Source organism: Aotus nancymaae, unplaced genomic scaffold (assembly GCF_030222135.1).
Source record: "Aotus nancymaae isolate 86718 unplaced genomic scaffold, 86718_ANA_hifiasm-v0.15.2.pri h1tg000079l, whole genome shotgun sequence".
Classification (NCBI taxonomy): domain Eukaryota; kingdom Metazoa; phylum Chordata; class Mammalia; order Primates; family Aotidae; genus Aotus; species Aotus nancymaae.
The window spans coordinates 27,958,049-27,980,029 of NW_026988494.1; the positions used below are offsets into that span (position 1 = coordinate 27,958,049).

Below are 21,981 nucleotides of genomic sequence, written 5' to 3' on the forward strand. Positions count from 1 at the left end.
CCTACTTCATAGGGCTATAGTCAGGATTAAATGAAATTAGGATTATAAAACATCTACCGCTCAGACTGGCCCCTAAGGGCTGCTTAGTAAATATTGCTGTCCCTTGCTCCAGGATGGAGGAGAGCAAGAGCTATGTGACTGGCTCCTCCTTTAGGTCTCAGCTGAAGATGTCATCCTCAGAGAGGTCTTCCCTGCCCACCCTAATTAAACTAGCACTCCCAGCCCTCACACCCACGAACTTCTGTACCATCGTCCTCTCCTTCCTAACTCTCATCATGGGGTAGAATCGTGTGTTGACTTGTTTATTGCTTATTCGCTGACTCCTCTAGAAGGTGGGCTTTGTGTTAAATGTTTTCTCTTTGAACTAGTGAGTATACCTCTGTTTCTGCATCTGTACACCCGGGAGTGGAGCCTGCAGTGCAGAGCGTGGCGCCTGGTGCGGAATAAGCGCCGACTCTGTAATAGCTGCCACGCTCGTACTGCCTGTGGAAGGGCCGCTTCCACCAGCTGCTGTTTGTTTGTCTTGTTCCTTCGTGAATCCCAGTATTTCTCTGCTTGTTCTCTATCATTTTTCCTCAACTCATGTTCTGATTACCCCTGATGGCTTCCTATTCTTGGTGCACACCCTTTATCCTCAATCAGCTCCTCTTCACCCCTTTCCACCTGCAGCACGGCTCCCAGTTGTCCTCAGAAGGCTTGGTCTGGTTTGCTCCCGTGGGCAGCACCATCTCTGCTGTTGGGTTTGCTGGGGCCCCAGGGCCACACATCCTGACCTTACCATGAGCTGGGGATTCTGTGAGGCTCCTCAGCCTGTGCTTGGAACTAGAGAACCTCCAAGGACTCTTCTCTACTTGGTGTCCTTGGGCCACATGGGCTCCCCTGCCAGACGTGTGCACTCACCACGAAGCCGTGCTCCAGGAGGGTTTTTTCCAGGTGGTCCCAGAGAATTGGGTGGGATGGGTCCACTCCATGTTCAGGAGGTTGGCTCCCAAGCCTCTTCCCAGGTGCGCTGTGGAGAAGCAGGCCCCCTGTGCTGTCTACTGGGAAACATTCATTGAAGGCAGACAAATCCTATTTTCCTTCTGTTCCCCATCAACTCAGCAGTAAAATACTGTCGTTCGTATATTTGAACTTGCCAGTAATATCTGAACTTCCTTGTGCTGACCCTTTGAAGTTAGTTTTTTAAAATAAGTCACCAGTTTTGAAGGACTATCCTTTTTTTAGACCGTATATAAGGACTCTATCATCTGCAAATAATTAGACAGTGGGGATGATATTGTATTGCTAATGAGCAGATGTGCATACTCAGAGTGGAGGCACAGCTGCACACATATAAAATGCAAAAACGACCCAAACCCAGCATTATGAATTCTGAAAGGGATTTCATTCTTTTAAGAATTTCAGAAACAGAGAAAAATGAAACAAAGAATTTAACAGATATTTTTATTAATTGTTCCTTCAGTCACACTTTCCTTTGTATAACATTATCATACATGTTCATAGTATCTTCGCCGTTTGCAAAAGTGTTATTTGTACTTTTAAATCCCTCTGTTATATAATACTGTAAAGCTTATATTTAGCATTTTTCCTTTCTAGTGCTACAAGGGTTTGGTGGCTGCATGCTGAGTGACAGACTCTGACTGGGGTCTTTCCTGGGCTACGCACGATGCTGAGTGCTCATGTGTACATGATCCCCTCTGATCCTTAAAACCACCTATGAACCTGAGACCCATTTTATAGATGAACAAATAGGCCCAGAGAGGGGAGTGATTTGGCACAAGCCACTTACTGTATTGTTTGACAGAGATGGAATTTGGACTTAAGGGCTAACCTCCGAGCCTTGTGTCCTTTCTGATGGGTGGCACATGGCCCCACAGTGCTGCACTATGGCATCAGAGAGCAGAAAACATGCCCCACTACAACCAGAAACAGCAGCCCAGTATCTGCTGATCTTGAACTCCTTGTGATGTCCATTACAATCTTATAATCCTGTTAAGGATTTGCAAGACAGAGAAGTTCAAATAATTCAGGCTTTTGAAAACTTTTAGCCAGGAAGGGTGTCACATATCTTAGATAGTAATGGTTAGGTCATTTGGAATTTGAATACATTGCTAAAGTGGTATGAAATCAATAAAAAGAAATAAAGGCAGAAGAATTACTAGACTTTACATAAAAGAGTACTGAATTAGGTCAGAGAACAATCAGAGCTGATAATGCTGGCAGGAACTAGGATTTCTAGGTTCCAGGAATGGGAAGCTTGGTTATTCAGACCAAATCGCCCACTGAAAGCAGCTCCAAATGTTGAATAAAATACAAAAAAAGGAAAAAAAAAAAACCATATTAAATGCATCACATCAAAGAGCTGACAGAACTCTGAGAATTACCATGTTAAAATAGAAGACAACACAGGAACCCAGAACAGGTAAGCAGAGCGTTAGATATATCTTTATTCTGAGCAAACTTGTTAATGCCAGAAAATGTGAGCTTTGAGAGCCTTATTAAGGACGTAGAGGGAGTGATGACACAATTCCAGCACTTGACCCAGCGGACTTGATAAGACACTGTACCCCACACCTGGGGGTGCACCTTCTCAATCACACATGGAACGTATTCCAGGCCATAAAATGCCCAGTATGTGTCAAAGGGATTAAAATTGTATAGCTTTTGTTTCTCTTACCAAAATGAAAGTATGCTAGATATGAGTAGCAAAAAGGAATCGAAAAAATCCTCTTGTGTTAGGGAATTTAAAAACTTCTGGTCAGGTGTTTATGGCTGATGCCGGTAATTGCAGCATTTTGGGAGGCCGAGGTGGGAAGATCACTTAATCCAGTAGTGGCAACTACTGGATCACTTAATCCAGCCTGGGCAACATAGTGAGGTCTCTGTCTCTAAAAAAGATTTTAAAAATTAGCTGGGCATAGTGGCACATGCTTGTGGTCCCAGCTACTCAGGAGGCTGGCATGGGAGGGTTGTTTGCGCCCACGAGGTTGAGGTGGTAATGAGCCATGATTGTGCCACTGCAAACCAGCCTGGGCAACAGAGTAAGACCTTGTCTCAAAAAAAAAAAATTCTAAATATCTTATTTATCAAAGATAAATCATGATGAAAATTGGAAAATACTTTGAATCAAGTGGTAACTAAAATACTATATGTTAAAATTGATAGGGTGTAAGTAAAGCTGTTCTCAGAGGGAAATAGAGAGCCTTCAATTCATATATTAGAAGAGAAGAAAAGCTGAGCTAAGCATCCATTTCAAGAATTTAGAAAATCAGCAACAAATTGAACCCAAACAGTATAAAATAAAGAAATAATGAAGAGCAGAAAGAAATGAAATGGGACACAAACAAACAGAAGATCAAAAAAGCCAAAAGTCAGTATTTCATGATGGCTACAAAATTGATAAAGCTTTGGGAAGTTGTTCAAGGCAAGAGTGAAAAGGCACAAATATACAATATTAGGAATAAAAAATGGGATTTCACTACAGATGTGGGAGATTTTGCAGATACCAGGAGGATATGATAAGGAACTTTATGTCAATAAATTTGAAAAGTTAGATAAATTCTTTAAAAATATAGTTTAATAAAACTGAATAAAGAAACCACTGGCTTCATAATGTTTTCAAGAGATTAGAGAGAGATGCAGTCCATCTTATGATCCTTGCATAATCTTGATACCAAAACTTAACTATGTAAGAAAAGAAAATTAAAGGACAATCTTACTTATGATGCAAATAGGTATCTAGTGGATACCTTACCTTATTTGCAGAAATCCTATGCAAAGTATTAGCAAACTGAATTTAATAATATAAAAGAAAATATACATCATGACCAATTTTAGATTCCTCCAAGGAACACAAGCTTAGTTTAACATTTCACTATTAACCCATGTAATTAACCACCTTACCAGATATTTTAAAAACATACATATGATTATTGAAATAGATGCATAAAAATATTGAATACAATTAAGTGTTCATAAATGATTAAAAACACATTTAAGAGATGACTTTCTTAATCTGATAAAGAGTATATGCAAAAGCCTACAGCAAGCACTGTATTTAATGATGAACCATTGAGAAACTAGAGAGAATGCCATCGCAACTTCTAATCAGCATTGGCCTGGGAGTCCTGCCTCATGTAGTAAGTCAAGGAAAGAAAGAAATGTATACTGATTGAAAAATCCACTAGATACCTATTTACCTTTCCCCAGCTGGGCAACATTCCTGTTCTCCCTTGAAGTGGCCACGTGACTGAGTTCTGGCCAGTGGAATGTGGCAGAAGTGACATATGCTGCTTTCAGACCTGGCTCAAAAAAACCTCCTGCATGATCTGTGAACTTTTCTCTCTATATCAGTCTGCCTGCTGAATGTGAATGCCAAGAGGAAGCCTTTGAAGCAACATATTGAAGGTGGTGAAGCTTCTGTCATCCTATGCCCCTGAAGAGTTCCTGAAGCAGAACTGTTACCATCTCCTTTTTACTGACTATGCTTTGCATGATTATGAAAGAGGCTTCTGCTGTGTCCAGCCACAGGAATTTCAGGGTTTACTTATTTACCAGGAATCGGTACCTTGAAGTGGAATGCTACCAAAAAATCTTGAAAACTATGGCATTGGCTTAGTAGTTAGGCAGCTGGAAGATCTAATACTGGGTCTTGTTTATGGTTGGTAAACACTCCAATTCTCTCCAAATTGTTTTATAAATTCAGTGCAAATCCAAATGAGATAGATACCAACAGTTTTGTTATTGTTGTTTTTGTGAATCTTAAAAGCTAATCTCGACATTTATAGGGAAGTGCAAAAGTCCAAGCAAAGCAAAGACACTTGCATAAAAACAAGAAGATGGGAGGACTTCTTCTTCCAGATATCGGGTCATTATAAAGCTACAGCTATTAAGACATTGTGAATCTGATGTAGGGACAGATGAATAGAGAGTTCAGAAACAGACCCACTCATGTCAAAGTATGACAAATGGCACAGTTGGCATTTCATAGTCCTGGGGAAAGAATGGCTTTTTAATCAATAGTGATAAGATGATTTTCTTACAGGAAAAAAGCTAATTGGATTTCTACCTCACACCCTACACAAAAATCAATTCCAAGTAGATTAAAGACATAAATGTCAAAGGCAAACATACGGAACTTCAAGTAGATAATATCATCACGACCTTGGGTTTTGGAAGCATTTCCTAAACAAGACACAAAAGCACTAATCATAAAGGAAAAATATTTCATAAATTCAACTATATCAAACTCACAACCTTGGTTCATCAAAAAACATCATGAAGAAAATGCCAAGAACAGAGAGATTATATTTGATCAAGGATTAGTATTCAGAATATATAAAAAATAGATTTAAGTATTTATGCAGTATTTTTTTTTTTTTTAGGAAAGACACTGCTGAGAGAAAAATGGGCAAAGGACTTGAATTATGGCAAAGAAACATATAAAATGATAATTAATGTTATTATTAATCAGGAGAATGCACATTAAGATCAAGTGAGATTCCATTACACACCAAGCAGACTGACAAAAAGTGAAAAGTCTGACATTAGCAGACTTGAATGAATTGGCAAGCATTTAGAGCTCCAGGAATTCTTGTGCACTTATGTGGTTTTGTAAATTGGTACAACTACTCTGGGAAAATGGTTCAGCATGTAGTTAAGTTGAAGACATGCAAACCCTATACACCAACAGTTCTATTTCTAGGTATATACTCAAGAGAAACTCATGCATATGTATAAAAGAGTACATGTCAAGAATGTTCTTTATAGCCCCAAGCTGGTAATGTTCATTAAGGATAGAATGTATAAATTCATTGTGGTGCATTCATACAATGGGATATTATGAAGCCATGAAAATGAAGAAAATGGAAGGATCTCATGAACATAATTGTAGGTGAAAGATTCAAACAATAGTATAATTCCATTTCCATTAATTTTAAAAACAGGCTGTATTGTATTAGTCTGTTCTCATGCTGCTAATAAAGGCATACCTGAGACTAGGTCACTTATAAAGAAAAAGAGGTTTAATGGACTTATAGTTCCACATGGCTGGGGAGGCCTCATAATTATGGCAAAAGGTGAGGAAGAAGCAAAGGCACGTCTTACATGGCAGCAGGCAAGAGAGTGCGTGCAGGGGAACTGCTGTTTATAAAACCATCAGATTTCGTGAGACTTACTATCATGAGAACAGCATGGGAAAGACCCACTCCCCCATGATTCAATGACCTCCCACCAGGTCTTTCCCATGACACGTGGGGATTGTGGGAGCTACAATTTAAGATGAGATTTGGGAGGGGACACAGTCAAACAATATTACAGGCCAAACTAAGCTAGGTTTTTTCTGAATATGTCTATGTGCTAAAGAAATTATTACAAAAACCATGTGTGGTTACAACTAGAGAGAGGGAAGGCATTGTCATCAATAGAGACACATGGAGGACTCTCATGGGTGCTGGCCACACTCTCTTTCTTGACATTAGTGGTGGTGATATAAGTGTTCACTTTATAATCAATAATTGTAAATAGAGTAATATTAAAGTAGACACAACTGTGCATGTCTGTTTTATGTACTTTTGTACATTTATGTCTTACGTACTTTTCTGTAATTGAATCTGGAAACTGCAGGGGTATCATATGTCAATTGCTACTTCTGCTAATAATGTGAACACTATCCATGGTGAACTAGCTTTGTCAGTGTGTGTGCACATGTGTGATGGGTACTGATTTCAGTGTAAGTACGTTGTAAATCTCATGTAGCGGGGCACTTTGTTTGACCCATTGCTATAAAACTTTAAGATTTGGACTTGCAATGATGACCTGAAAATTTTAATATTTTGAAAATTTTCTAATATTTTCATTATTTGGCCAAACTTGGAATTTTAGAGCATAAACAGACATGGAGTCCCAGAAGACATTCTAGGATACATAATAGTTTAAAAGATTTTCTTTGGCCAGGCACAAATAGAATTTCCATTTTACACAAACAAAATTCACGTTATGATAACTTTTTACCTTTTATGAAGAAATCACCATATCTTTTCAAAATTATTTATTTATGGCTATAGAAGTAATGTGCACACTTTACTGAAAATCAAGATCTTTTTTCTTTTGGCTATGGAATAAATATTTGGCACCTCTGTTATATAGCAACATTATTTGATCTCCTTTGAGACACACTGCATGAAAAAATGCAAAGAACATTGTACACATGATAGACAGTGACCATATTATGTGCCTGTCTTCCTTTTAGAAAAGAGCCACATAATATCTTTCATAGATCCCTACATTCCACTTTATTTTTTTTAATTTAAATTATATATTATTTATAAATGGGAATAATAGTGGTTAAGATTATGGACTTGGGAGTTAGATGGTTCCAGATGCAGCACTGACCTTCAGCAGGCAACTGACCTCTCTCTGAGTGTCAGTTTCATCTTGGGGCAGGGAAATGGGTTTGCTAATGTGCTCCAAGTATTTGCAGAATTGGATGAATAATGTAATAAAGCACAGTGCCTAGCACATAGTGAGGACTCTAGGATTGTCAGCTACTTTGATGATCTCTCTCCTTCTCTCTCTCTCTCTCCCTCCTCCTCCTCTTGTTCTCTTCCCTTCCTCCATTCCTTTTGATGAAACGAGGGCTGCCCATTCATTTATTCAGTGTTTTAAATTAAAAATGAACTGTCAGTTAAAATGGACAGAATTAACCTCTCCGTCAGATAAAGTGAGATGGTTTCATATTCATAGGGCTTGTCTGAAAGCACCTAAGATAAAGGCTAGGTGTACCAGAAAGGGTCACCTGGATAATAAGTGCCATCTATCACTGTAAGGGATACAGACTCATCCACCTGCGGGGAGGGCTTGAGGACACTATGGTATGTTTTTTCGCAGATCCTGTTTTCCAGCAGAAGGCAGGAGGCCACCCTGAAGCGGCACCCGGGTGAGCTCTCCCACCAATGCCAGCATCCCTGGGGTCTTCCTGTGCCACTGCAGCATGCAGGTGGCCTTTGGTGCAGCAGACGATAAGGCAGGATCCATTTTCTCTTAGCGGCAGTCTATAGAAGAGAAGAATGTGGAGATTATGCTAGTGGAAGTCACTCTATTTTCAGCCAACATGGATAGTCCTGCTAATGAGATTGCTCCTGCGAAGCTCCCTAAGATAGAGGTAGTGATATCAGACCCTGAGGAGTTGGTCCTGACTTGTCCTGATGTTCACTATCAGCTGGTAACTCCTGGGACCTCGTAAAGTGATCACCTAGCAATAACTCACAGCATGAACTTCCCTTTAAAGTTCTCATGTTTAGACACATTTCTCACGTCTCCAGTCAGGATGGATAGAACAGGGCTGGTATCCAAAGATGAGCTGAGGCTTCAGAGGCCATCCAAGCAGAGAAGTCATCATCTTACGCTTCCCTATAGATGAAGCGTTTCTGTTTTCCTCTGGCTCTGCCAAGAGGGAGAAAAACCTCAGAGCAGTCTCAGGGTTGTTTGTCCCTTTAAAAATCTTCTTTGGAGAAGGTGGATGGAGAAATCTCAAGCAGTTGGTAGATGCCAGGAGGTCAGTCCTCATCACGAATGCTCCAAAGCCCAGTCCTCATTAATCAGTTTATAAAGTACTATGGAAGAATTTTAAGCACAAGATGTTGTTTCTGAGCCGGTAATTCTCTTTCCACTAACCACTGAAAGCCCATAGCTTGCTTTCCTGGTACATAAAGACAGCCAAATAGTGTCAATAATTTTTCCTCTTAGTTTTTCAAAAGCACGGTGAACTTTGCAACACTTGCTGTATCTGTGTGAAAGGAGCTCTGGGTCGTTGGTTGATGGTTATGCTCATTCAGGGTTCCAGAGAATTCTGTAGCTCCTGGGAGTCTATCTTTCCATGCATCACTGGTCCCCGGCGTGACCTGTCAAGATACCTATGTGGTCACACGCCCAACCTACCAGCTTCATGACCCCCCAGGCCCCTCGTCAGACCTTGTCCTACCTCTTCCCAGTCGTCACAACGTTCCAAGCTTGTCCTTATTTCTGGGCCCTGGGCTGGGATGCCCGTCCCCAGCAGGTAGCGCACATCCAGAAGCACTTTGTTCCATTGTCCTCGATTATTTTGCTGTAACATCTCATGCATTCATTTTGGAAGGAGAAAGGGCTTTGGTGCTGGGGAGATCAAGATTTCAATTACAGGACAGCCATTTACCTGCTATGTGACCTCAGGTGGGTCACTTAATGTCTCTGATCCACAATTTCCTTTTTGTCAAAGAGGGTTAAGAATATCTTCTCCACAGGGCTCATGTGAGGATGAAACAAGAAGTGATGGCAGAGACCTCGCACGGTGAAGTGCAGTGTCAGGCTCGTGACTACTCTTCCCCTCCCTCCCTCCCTCCCTCCGTCCCTCGTCCTGGTTATTCCTTGAGACCAGGGATTATGACCTAATTCTTCTGTAGCCTCCAGAGTGTAGAGCATACAGTCGGCACACAAGAATTCTTTCTGCTGCAGAGAACATATTTACAGAGAAAGGAAAGACATATAGGGGTTATTCTACCATTCAATAACATTTTTCTGTCCTATCTCAAAATATAATTTTGGTTAATTTTACCCTCTGGAGAACAGCATTATAAAGCCTGTTTAGATTGATTTATGACAGTCAAATATTTCATTTGTTTTGTGATTCAGTGGGTAGACAAGGAGGGCCACTTGTATTCCTAGCCACTCCTTGATGTTGGATGTTCTTCGGGGTTTTCAATCTGCTGAGCTTCCAACCATCTTTCCTGGTGAAGCATCTTTCTTATCTGGGCTTCAGGCTTGAGGGTAACATGCTCATCCTCTTGAGAAGCTGGCATCAGGGCTTTGACACAGATGCTGCCTGGGCTGCAGCTGCTTTCGCAAGCAGTACCCGTTCCTTCTGAGTCCCTGGAGGCACCACACTGCTCCGCAATCCTTACCTCTGTTCTACCTTCACCTTGGTGCCCACCTGCTGCCTTCTCCAGACAAGAGTTGCTTCCTCGATGCAGCCTTTGAGACATAGGCCCCTTCCCCACTGATCACATGAACTTACCCACTCCCTTTGCTGAACCCCTGTATTTTTTTTAACCTGCACAGATTTTCCCGTAACACCTCTAATGCTTGCTTATGCGTGCTGGTCTCTTTCCCCTGACTGTATTAAAAATGTGACTAGCTGGAACATGATACTGAGTCTGATTCCTAAATCTCAGTGCCTGGTTCATTTTCATGATGACATATTGGGGATCTATGGCAACTCTGTGGCTGTCACACTCAGATAGAAACTGACCATCAGCCACCCTTCAGCTGCTAAGACAGGTGGAAAATGGTCTTTGCTGACTTTAAGTTGCAGGCTTTCCTTTCGTTGGGTGGATGACTTTAGTTGTAGGTGTAGGACTCCTGCCTCGTGCCAAACACTGTGCCAGGAACTTGCAGAGACCTTGTATCGTTTCCTCATCTGCCAAGGGAGGGATCATGAGACCCTCCACACAGGTGTCTCCTTAGGACCCAAGGAAATAATGTGTATCGCAGTGCGTTACATGTGACAATTGGAGATCATTATTTAAACATTTCATGTAAAAGTATATATTTATAGAACATGTAGACTGATCTAAGACCTGTGATAAATTTACCTGAGTTCAAAGACATTTGTTATAATTAAAACAGGCAAATCAAAACAGGTGCGTTTCGTGCTTGTTTAAAGAAAATGCTGCAAAGAGAAAATTAAGCACTTAGCAACACATCAGGCACAGAGACCATATGAAAAGTGTCAAAGTGTCTCAGCATTGTGGTCAGTTGGATGCTGGCACTTTTGCCTGGTGATCAGGTAACCCTCTCTGTTTTCTACTTTCCCAGGTATGCGCCAGGGCAACGACCATGGCACTCGGTACCGCTCGGCCATCTACCCGACCTCCGCCAAGCAAATGGAGGCAGCCCTGAGCTCCAAAGAGGACTACCAGAAGGTAGGGGCTCCTGGGCACCTGGCCGCTGGCTCGGGCCACCGTGACTAGGGCCAGGTTCTGATTTTAGAGGGGAGTCTGCTGCTTTGCACGTGGAATTGCATTTCATTTGCGCATCTCCTAGAAATTTCTATCAGCCTCTAGGAGTGGAGTCACTGTGTCCAATACATGTGCTAAATGAGGCTTTAAGAGTAGGCCTGGGCCAGGGCCAGTGGCTCATGCCTATAATCCCAGCAGTTTGGGAAGACTAGGCAGAAGGACGCTTGAGCCCAGGAGTTCAAAACCATCCTGGGCAACGTGAAGAAACCCCATCTCTACAAAAAATACAAAAATTAGCCAGGCATGGTGGCCTGCACCTGTAGTCCCAGCTACTTGAGAGGCTGAGGTGGGAGGATCGTTTGAGCGTGGGAGGCCAAGGCTGCAGTGACCTGTATTGCACCACTGCACTCCAGCCTGGGTGACAGAGCAAGACCCTGTCTCAACGTAAAACAATAAAGAGTAGGCCCTTATGTGTTTGTCTTTAGGATCACTCATCTTGATGAAGATGCAGCCTGTTAAAATAAGTCTTTTTCCTTCTCTCTTTGTGTCTGTCTCTGTCTGAATCTCCCTCTTTTCTTCTTCCCTCTGTATTAATTTTCCAGGGCTGTCGTAACAAAGGATCACAGCTTGGTTGGTTTAAACAGCAGATATTTATTTTCTCACAGTTCTGGAGGCTGGAAGTCCGAGATCAAGGTGTTGGCAGGGCTAGTTCCTTCTGAGTGCTGGAAGGGAAGGATCTGTCCCAGTCCTCTCTCCTTGGCTTCTAGATGGCGGTCTTCTCCCTGTTTATATTCACATCACCCTAGTTTTATTTGTATGTGCTTCTGTGTCCAAACTTCTTGTTTTCACACTGTCTCTAGTCATATCAACTTAGGGCTAACACTAATGACCTCATTTAACTTAATTACCCCTGTAAAGATGCAGTCTTCAAGAAAGGTCACATTCCGAGGTTTTAGGACTCTAACATACCTTTTGCAGGGAGACACAATTCAACCTGTAATGCTTTCTCTCTATCATAACAGTAAACTGAATTATAATAAAAGTAATTCTCAGAAATACATACATGATATCACAAGACAATTATTTTCACTATTGTATACTATTTTTTTAAATCCTCCAATAGAGATTTAGTTGTTTTAAAAACAACTTCAGTTGCTTTGGTTTTTAGAACTTTGTGATAATGCTTAGATTTTATTTATCATTATATTTTCTGATGTGGATTTGCATTTGACAGTAGAGCTAGATGCTACTACAAAGCTAATTCTATTTCAGAATTGTGTAAAAAGTCAGGTATGCAACAGCCCCCAGGAATGAGTGGGTTATCCCCTTATCCTGCATGGTGACAGAGATTGTGGAGAGGAGGCTAGAACAAGAGTGTCCACTGATGAGCAAGTAGCAGGACGTGTGACTCAGTCAGTTCAACTGCAATGAGTGGAGAGGCCTGAGGGAGGTGCTGACAGAGCCCATTCCTTCCTTGGCCCCTCCCACTTCACTCTCAGACTGTGATGTCTGCTTGGCCAGTCATGCTAGGCAGCCTGTGGGATGGGTCCCAGTGCTCTTGAATATGTGTTGGATTTAGCAACTCACTTCTAATGCCCATTCCTTCCTTGGCCCCTCCCACTTCACTCTCAGGCTGTGATGTCTGCTTGGCCAGTCATGCTAGGCAGCCTGTGGGATGGGTCCCAGTGCTCTTGAATATGTGCTGGATTTAGCAACTCACTTCTAATGAATGACGGCAGTGAGGGAATAGCATACTGAGACTAGGTCATTAAAAGATCTTGGCTCCTATTGTGAGAGCTCTCTCTCACTGTCTGAGAGATGGTAGTTCTGAGAAGCCAGCTGCCATGTCCTGAAGCAGCCTGGTGCAAAGGCTTATATGACAAGGACAGGAACCTGCCAAGAACCACATGAGTGAGCTTCTAAGCCCCTCAACCTCAGTCAAGTCTTCAGATGAGATTGCAGCCCTGCCTGACAGTTTGATTACAGCCTTATCAGGTACACAGCCAAGCTGTGCCCCAGAAGCTGTGAGGTAATTAATGAATATTCTTTTAATCTGCTAAGTTTTACAGAAATTGAAAATACTTATATTTCCATTCTAAAAAGCTTTTACCTATATCTTATTCTTTCTCTTATCCCTTTTTTATAATGGCATTTCTAACAGTGGTAGGCTAACCTGGGCATTTATACTGGTGGTTACACATGTAGGCTCTAGCGTCAAATTTTCTCAATCCACATGTTGTCTGTGCAATTTATCATCAAGTGCCTGCCACTTAGAAAGCCATATGTCCTATTTGACTCAAGCAGACCTATGAGGATGAGGGAGACCCCCCATTATCCCCATTTTGCAGATCCTCAAAGACACAGAGCAATTACCTTAAAATAACTAAAATTAAAGAGAAGTAAGACTGGATGTAGGGAGATGAGTTGGGCAGCTGTTATAGGACTCTAGGCCAGAAATGACAGAAGCTTTGTCTCGGATGGTGGAAGTATGGATGAGATGGAGAGATATTTAGGAAGTAGGAAGACTAGAACTTGGAACTTCACTGGAAGTGGAGAGTCAATAAGAGGGACTGGTCCAGGTCGTGCCTGGTGATTCTAACCAGATTTCTGGCTGGTGATTTTCTGTACAAAGGTACAGAGAAGCAGAGGCAGATTTGTGGGGAAGGTAAGTAGAGTTTGGAAAGTACAGACAAGATACTCATGACATGGGCATCCAAGGGGCTATTGGGAGGAGCCATGGGCTGTTTTTGCCTTGCAGGGAGAATTGCTAGGACTGCTAACTGGGCTAATGCTTGTGAAACACAGGGCCTACCACACAGTAAATGCCCCATAAACAGAAACCCTTATTATTATTGGGAGTTATCAACTTATATTTGGTAAATGAAACCCCAGTTGCTGATAAGATCACTTGGAAGAAGTGATGAGATAAAAGCAGAAGAGGCGGAGTGCAGTGGCTCATGCCTGTAATCCCAGAACTTTGGGTGGCCAAGGCGGGCAGATTATGAGGTCAGGAGGTCAGGAGTTCAGGACCAGCCTGAGCAACATGGTGAAATTCTGTCTCTACTAAAAATACCAAAATTAGCCGGGCATGATGGTGCATGCCTGTAATCACAGCTACTCAGGAGGCTGAGGCAGGAGAATTGCTTGAACCCGGGAGGCAGAGGTTGCAGTGAGCCAAGATCGTGCCACTGCACCCCAGCCTGGGCGATAGAGCGAGACTCTGACTCAAAAAGCAGAAGAGGGCTTAGTACCTGAGGAACTAATTCCTCCACTTGAGCAGTGGAAGGGGAAATGTCCAACCAGGCAGGACACTGCACTGGGCACTATAGAGAACCATTCCCAACCAAGAATTTTAAAAAAGTGGTTCAGTTGTGTTGCATCCCACTGTATTTAATTACAAAGGCAGTGCTTACAATTAGTACTAAAAGTCATGTATGATCAATGCCATCTATAAATTACCTAATGTAATGATTCATCGGCCTCTAGGGTACCAACAGGAATACCAAGAGATTCTGGAAACATATTAACTGCCCTCTAGAATACTGGAAATCTGATGATATCCTGGTGTTCGCAATAAAGATTTTCAGTTCAAAGGCCAATGCCTTCCCTGTGATGGTGAAGAGGCTTACTTACCACCAGATTTTCCGGTTTCTATCCCAATATAGTTTCTACCCTCTGTTTTTAAGGAAACTCACACTGATTTTAGATACGTGATCTCCACAGGAGGTAAAATTTAGGTATTACATAACTAATGAGCTGCTGTAATTATTCTTTCATTAATTTTGTAGTTTTTGGAAAGGTTAATCTTGTAGGCAGTTGTGCTGACCAGAAGCTTTCTGGGTGTTCTGTACCTAAGCATAGGAGAATTAAGAGTGTGTGTGTATGTGTGTGTGTGTCTGCATGTCTGTGTGTCTGCTTGGCTTTTAAAAGTAGGGTCTATTTTTTAAAAATAAAGATTGGGGATTCCTGTGCCTTTAGCATCCAGATAGCCATTGCTGGTCACATTACTGCATATAAACTGCTTAATCACCAACTCAGGGGACAAATGTTGTCACATCTCTTTTATGGTTTTGCATAAATAAAACTAGCCCTAGATTCCACTGGGAGATGAGTTGAAAGTTCGGCGTTTTTCATCCTGGCTAATTGACTAAAACCCAGAGTGGTGACCCTAGACCAGTGCTTCCAACACCACTCTCCTTTCTGCCATGACACAGGGGTCTCCTCTGCACTGTCCAGTGGAGGGCCTCTGGCCACATGTGGCTGTTGAGCACTTGAAATAGTGGCTCACTGGCTCAGTTCCTCAATGGCTAGTGTGACTGAGGAACTGAATCTTTAATTTAAATTTGTATTTAAATGGCCGCATGTGTCTGTTGTCTACCATATTAGAGAGCATTAAGGGGTAAGCCTGTGTGAGTGTGCTCATGCCCATGTGCGTGTGCATGGTAGAGGGGTGGGGGCACGTCAGCCTGGATCCCTGGCCCTCTACACTCGCTATGGCTTACCCCAAGAGCACAGGACCACCATGGAACATGGGATGCCATGGAACATGAGACAGCCATGTAACATGGGCCCTCCTGCCCATCAGAGATGCGGCACTGGGAACTGCTCTCAGCTTTTCCTTCCTGGAGACCACAGTATGAGGGTCAGGTTGTTTTCCTTTTCAGGAACCAAAGCATCTCTTTGTGTATCCCATCTTGGTGAGCACTAAGGGCTAACTGGACACTCATGCCCAGGTGACCGCTGTGATTTTTATCTTAGCTTAGCCTGAGTCCCACAGAAAGCAGAGCCCAAGCCAGAGGCTTGTGTGAGGACTCACGGGGGTGTCTGGTTTGAGGGAGCAGGAGTAAGGAGCAGGGGACTGCAGAGGAAAAAAAGGTAGAACCCATACAAGTTAGCCCCTGCCACTGGTAACCAGTTGTTTGAACCTTATGAAATGACCAGGTCTTCAGTGGAAGATAAGGAAGCATGTTTTCATTGAATGCCATCACCCATAGGTTCATTCTGCACTCCTGGGGTGCACATGTGTGAGCTCAGGGTACCGTGTGCCAGAACAGGAGGCAAGAGACAAGAGGCATATGGTGTTGAGTGTAAGATTGGGCAGTGCAGGTGCATAAAATCTGCACAAAGTGAATGGGCTGTCCTTGCAGAACTGGGCACTATAGCTGGCCTAGCAAGAGGCAGATGAGGCCACAGGGATCTAAGGTAGTGCATTAGCGTCCTCTGGTACCACTGTCTCCAAAGGGTCCTTCCCTCCCCAATCCAGGGAAGGCAGCTGACTGCAATGGCTCAGGAATGATTTGCCACGGTGGAGTGACTTTCTGGCACCTCTGATAGAAGCGAGAAAGAAAAACAATTCAATTTTAGCAGGGTGCATCCTGCTACAATCTTATGGTGATATAATATGTACTTTTATATAGATTATGTAACATAATTATGTATAGTGTGTTTATTTAATATATAGCTATATAATGATAGTAATATTAGAACAGCAACAACAGTACCAGCGGAGTACTTAGTACATGCTAATCAACCACTGTGTTAAGCATTTTACACAAGTGAAGTCAGAAGTCATGACAGATGTTAGATGTGTATCTGTATATGTACGTACGTTTAGCTGTAGATGTGTATCTCTCTATGTCTTTATATGAAGTTGAATGCATTCATGTATTTATGTGGCCTTTTTTAGTTTTGAAACTTGAGTGAATTTCTGACTGTTCATTCAGTTGATATAACTGGTAGTACACACACACATTACAAAATCAACAATTGGCAATGCCTGTGAGAGGTGATGTTATTTATCGGCTTTGATACCATAAAGAGATTGATCTATGCTTTAACCTTTACCTTAAAAAGTGATACGGTTTCTAATACATTCACAAATGAGGAAAACTGCCAATCTAACCAATTGCTTTATCCACTGATGGAAGGACAGCAGGGAGCTGAAGAGGTGACCCCTGGGCTGGGCTTTCCTGTGTTTTATATCTAGGGTAGCCTTAAACAAAATCCTCAAACCACAGAGGTGTTTAAGGTAAGGAGAGTCATTTCTTAACACTACTTAATTAGGGTCTGGAACTCTGTACTCTTGTCAAAAACATTTCATTTGATTTCTAAAAGTGGGGAAATTCTGTAGATGACTCATTCTGTTCATTTTATATACACTGCTTTCCTATTTAAAAGGCTTGTATTTCTGGCCCCATCACTACATTCGGGAGATTTGTTTTCTTTGAGCCCTGGTGGGACCTCTACCCACTAACTATAACGTTGACTTAGGTTCCTAATTTAATAGTCTTCACTAGCCTGCCCCGAGTGACCCCCTAGTAACCAGCTTCTTCAGCAACTTCTTTATATGTGAAGTTTGGAGTGACAGTACTGCTTCCCACAGAGCAGCCATTTGAACATAAAATTAGCTGATTTTATCACAGGGACCAATTGTTGAGCTAATTAGATGTGCAGTACTGCTGAGGAGCCAGAAACCAAAAGTGATTTTCCAGTGAAACTGTGGTTTTCTGCAAAGTTGGCTGGGTTGTGGATACCAGCCTCACCAGCAACTGTCGGAAAGGAAGGAAAACTGGCTGAAGAAGTTTGCTAATTTCTAATCAGATTAAAAGAGGCAGGAAAGCCTTAAGGAGGAGGATGGAGTCTTAAGGAGTGAAACTTGAACTTCGCTGACCTTGAAAATGCTGGATTCTGCTCACAGAATTTGACAGCTGCTTCATGTCTTTGGTGAGCTGAAGACTTTGCATAAAATATAGGAGAGTGTTTTTGCCTTTCAAGGAGAAGACCTCATAATCTTTTCTTAGCCTCATTTGAAAAAAAAAAAAAAAAAAAAAAACATTTTTCCTCAAACCTTTGGTGGAATTATTTGCTTATAGCATTAATTGGAAGACATCATCTAATGTATTATTCATTGTTTTCGTATTATCAAATATGGACAGTTTACCTCCCAAGTGAACCCATCATGAGAAACATTTCCCAATATCCTAAAGTGAATGTGGCCTCTGGTAGGATGAAGGTGGTTCACATGTGATTCTTCCATCCTGAGAATGTGACTCCAGCTCATTTAGGAATTCAATCTTTTACCACTGAGAAATTACGTTTCTTGAGATGTGAAAGACTGAATCTAAAGAGCATTCTCCTAGACACATGACCTAGCTCCTTCTCCCAGCTCTTCAAGTTTCGTGATCAGTAAGCACAACGCTTTCTCTAGGTATTTCTTTCACAAAAAAGAGAGAAGAAAAGCAGTGTTTTCCTTTGCATATAATTTACAGTATATTAAATTCTAATAAGAATAAAATGTTTTTGGAGTCAGTGTTAAATTCCCCACTGTGTTTCAAATATAAAACAGGGTTTTAAAGCCTGTCTTTATCAGTCTCTTAGTGTGTTGTCTGTCCGTCTGTCCATCCGTCCGTCCCTGTCGCCAATATATAGCTACACTCTTAAATGTCAGCTATCTAGCAATTTATTATCTATCATCTCTGTGCTTGTTTATACTTAGTACAGGGTCATGTTAAAGAAAAGTATGCACGGTAAAAGGTCAAAAGCAATATGCATATAATGAATGGGTTCCAGCTAGCATTTTTTAGAATAAAGGTTCAGTTTTGATTATTTAATTTTCTTCCCACTTAGATTCCAACCAGATATTTAGTGACTCCCTATGCTCTCCAGTTCAGCCCTGACGAATTTTGGGTTGACTGGTGTGTGTGTTTTGTCGGGGGGAGGCAGGGAGGAAGAAGACAGTGTAATTACCAAATAACCTACCTACTTGTGCTACCGCTACAGTCATTGCTCCTTTTTCTTAGCATAGTTTGAATGCTATCTCTACAGTATTTTTTTTTTTAGTCTCATTGACACTCTGTCAATGACATTCAAATTTAAGGTACAGAACTACCCTCTGGGCTCCAGATCCCAATAGCCACCTGTCTACTTGTTATCTCCACTTACTTGTCAACATGAAAAATGAAGGTTTGATTCTTGCCACCCACCGTAAACAAGCCCCATGGCTTCCTCCTCCCTCCCCACTCATTGGCAACCTTCTCCATCGGGTCATCGTTTAACTTGCCTAACTAAGCAAGATCCTCAGAAGTCATCCCTGACTCATTCCTTCCCCTTGCTTTTTCCCTCCAGTGAATCAGATTAACAGATTCTACCCCCAAAAGACATTTCCACTGTGCCTGCTTCTCTCATTTCTCTCATGTCCACTCTCATAATTTAAGCCACCATTATCTGTTCCTGAACCACTGAACTTGTTACCTCTCCATGATGATGACCACTCACACAGGGCAGCAGGGTGATCTTCATCAGTGTAACTCAGGTCGTTTACTTTCCCTGTGTCAAAGTCTTCCATGGGATCCCTGCTATGTTTGGAATGAAATCTAAACTCCTTAGCATGGTCTATCAGGTCCTTCAAAGTCATTTCGCCATCTTCCCATGAGACATCTGTACCTTATCATTAGAGAGCCTAATTATCACAGTGTATCTAAGATATAACCTATGATTCTTGCCTAAAGTTCAGAACCTTTGAATAAGGCTCAACCTTGAATAGAGAACTGGGGACTCAGGATGGGAACCACAGGGACTCAGGAAATCTTACTGTTGTGCAGGAACATCATAAAGAATGGTTTTATATTTCTTTGTATTTCAAAGTTGATCCCTGCATGGACCCACTATTGCCACAAAGAGACCAAATTCGGAGGCTATGGACTTGCTGCCAGGTTGAGGCTATGCTGTATATTAGGAGGAAGAATTAACCATCGTGTTCTTGACCCTAAGCCTATCTTGCAAACTCTCTTGACCCCAAAATTGCTAACTATTATGATCATACAACAGTATTTGGTAAGATTAAGTCAGTCGGTGGTACATAAAACTGTCTTCCTTTCACTAACTTGCCAAATCTCTGACTTTTTGTCCCTGTATTCATATCCTATAGCTACTATGACAAATTACCACAAACTGGATGGCTTAAAACAACAGGGATTTATTCTCTCATGGTTTCAGAAGGCAGAAGCCCAAAGTCAATTTCCCTAGACCAAAATCAGGGTGCCAGCTGGGCTGTGCTCCCCCAGGGGCTCCAGGGAAGAATCCCTCCCTGCATCTTCCAGCTTCTGGTGGGTACCACCGTCCATGGCCTGTGGCTGCATCACTTGAGTCTCTGCCTCTGTAGACACTGACCTCATCCTCTTCTGTGCATCTGATCTCATCTTGCCTCTCTCTTAAAAGGACACTTATGGTAGCATTTAAGGCCCACCCAAATAATCCAGAATAATCCCCCATCTTGAGATCCTTATTTAACCACATCTGTGACATCCCTGCCATATAAAGTAACATTCACAGGTTTTAGGGATTGGAACATGGACATTTTGGGGGAGACGATTATTCAGATGACGGCACAGGACCCATGACCTGGTGTCCAACCTGCCACTGTCATGTGTCCACCCCAAAATGGGAGACTGAAATTGGGGTTTCTTCCCCGGGCTGCTTAGGAGAGGTGGGCCTTGTTCACTAGGTGGGAGCCCATCTGGCTTGTCCTGAACCCCAGAGCACACTCAAGTTTTCCAGTGAGGATGGGGTTTGATTTTCTCTCTCTGAGGGTCTTAATCTAGTTTCGAAGAGAGGTGAAAATTTGCAAAAGTTTATCCCTTTGCATACATCTCTACCTTCAAAAAAGACCCAACTTTACTGCTATACTACTTCTAAAGTAAAGTGGCATGCCAAAAATAACAATAGAAAAAAATAAATCCTAAGAGCTAGAAGGATATTTGGGAGAGAAAAAAATGTGTGTGTGTGTGTGTGTGTGTGTGTGTGTGTGTGTGTGTGATCAAAAAGCATTTGGATGCAAGAGTGGTCTAGCACTCTCTTAGTTACTTACTGTCTTTGAGACCTGACTTAATTTCTCTGATACCAATTTTTAAATTATCTAAGTGTGGATAACAAAATTTCCCAATAGGTTTGTTATAAGAATTAAATGTGATATATATACACACACACCAGCATGCAGTAGTGACCCAGTATACATTGTTAAAGCTGAGCCCCTTCAGTTTTATGATCCAGAAAATAGTTTTAATTATGCCAACCCAAATGAGAGAAATTAAATATACTGAATGAATATTTAGCTATGCTGTAACCATCATAATATAACTGGACCCGATAATTCCCCAGCAAGAGGTACATACAGATCCTTTGTGTTTTCTTTTCAACATCTCTAGGCTGAAAATGCCCTTTTCTCCTTATTCTCCCTCCACTTTCCTCAGTAAATTAATAAATTACCTTATCAAATATTAATTCTATACAGATTCAATTGCCAGACTTGCATTACAGTTGCTTTAAACAAAGCTATCTGAGGCAAGGCCTTGTGAAGTTGTGGTAATAAACTGTCCCACATACAGTCACAGAAGCTCACATGTGACAAATGCTCTTTTCTGTGAGAATTTCCTGGGAACTCTCCTCCCATTTTCTGCATTAAGTGAGCTTACAGGGGGCTCCTGTTCACCCGTGTGTCCCCAGTGCCTGGTGCTGTGCTTGGCACTTAGCGATTGTCAACAAATATCTGTTGACTTGAACTGAAGTAACGTAGCATATGAAGAAGGCTGTTTCGTTGCCTCTTGTTATGGACTGAATATCTGTGTCCCTCCAATTCATATGTTGAAGCCTTTACCCCCAGCATGATGGTATTTGCACATGGGGCCTTTGGGAGGTGATGAGGGTTAGATGAAGTCCTGAGCTGGAACTCCCATAGTGGGATGACTGTCCTTATACAAAGAGACGCCAGTGATCTGGCTCTCAAGTACTCTCTTGCTGTGCCTCTTGCTGCACACAGAAGTCATGTGAGCAAAAACTGAACTGCCTGCAAGTCCTGAGAATAGGCCTTGGAATAAACCTACCTTGCCATCACCTTGATCTTGAACTTCCCAGCCCCCAGAACTGTAAGAAACAGAAGCCTGTTATTGAAACCACCTAGTCTGTGCTATTTTGTTATGCCAGCCTAAGCTGACAA

General features: G+C 42.0%; 1 protein-coding gene across 8 annotated transcripts in view; it reads left to right on the forward strand.

The window, feature by feature from the left end:
• The window catches only part of MSRA (methionine sulfoxide reductase A), a 368,941-nt gene that overhangs the window by 252,976 nt on the left and 93,984 nt on the right, over positions 1–21,981 (forward strand). For all 8 annotated transcript variants that reach the window (XM_064368780.1, XM_064368782.1, XM_064368783.1 and 5 more), the window contains one exon: positions 10,849–10,955. In XM_064368780.1, coding sequence (XP_064224850.1) covers positions 10,849–10,955 — 107 coding nt within the window. The remainder of the gene's footprint in view (positions 1–10,848; positions 10,956–21,981) is intronic.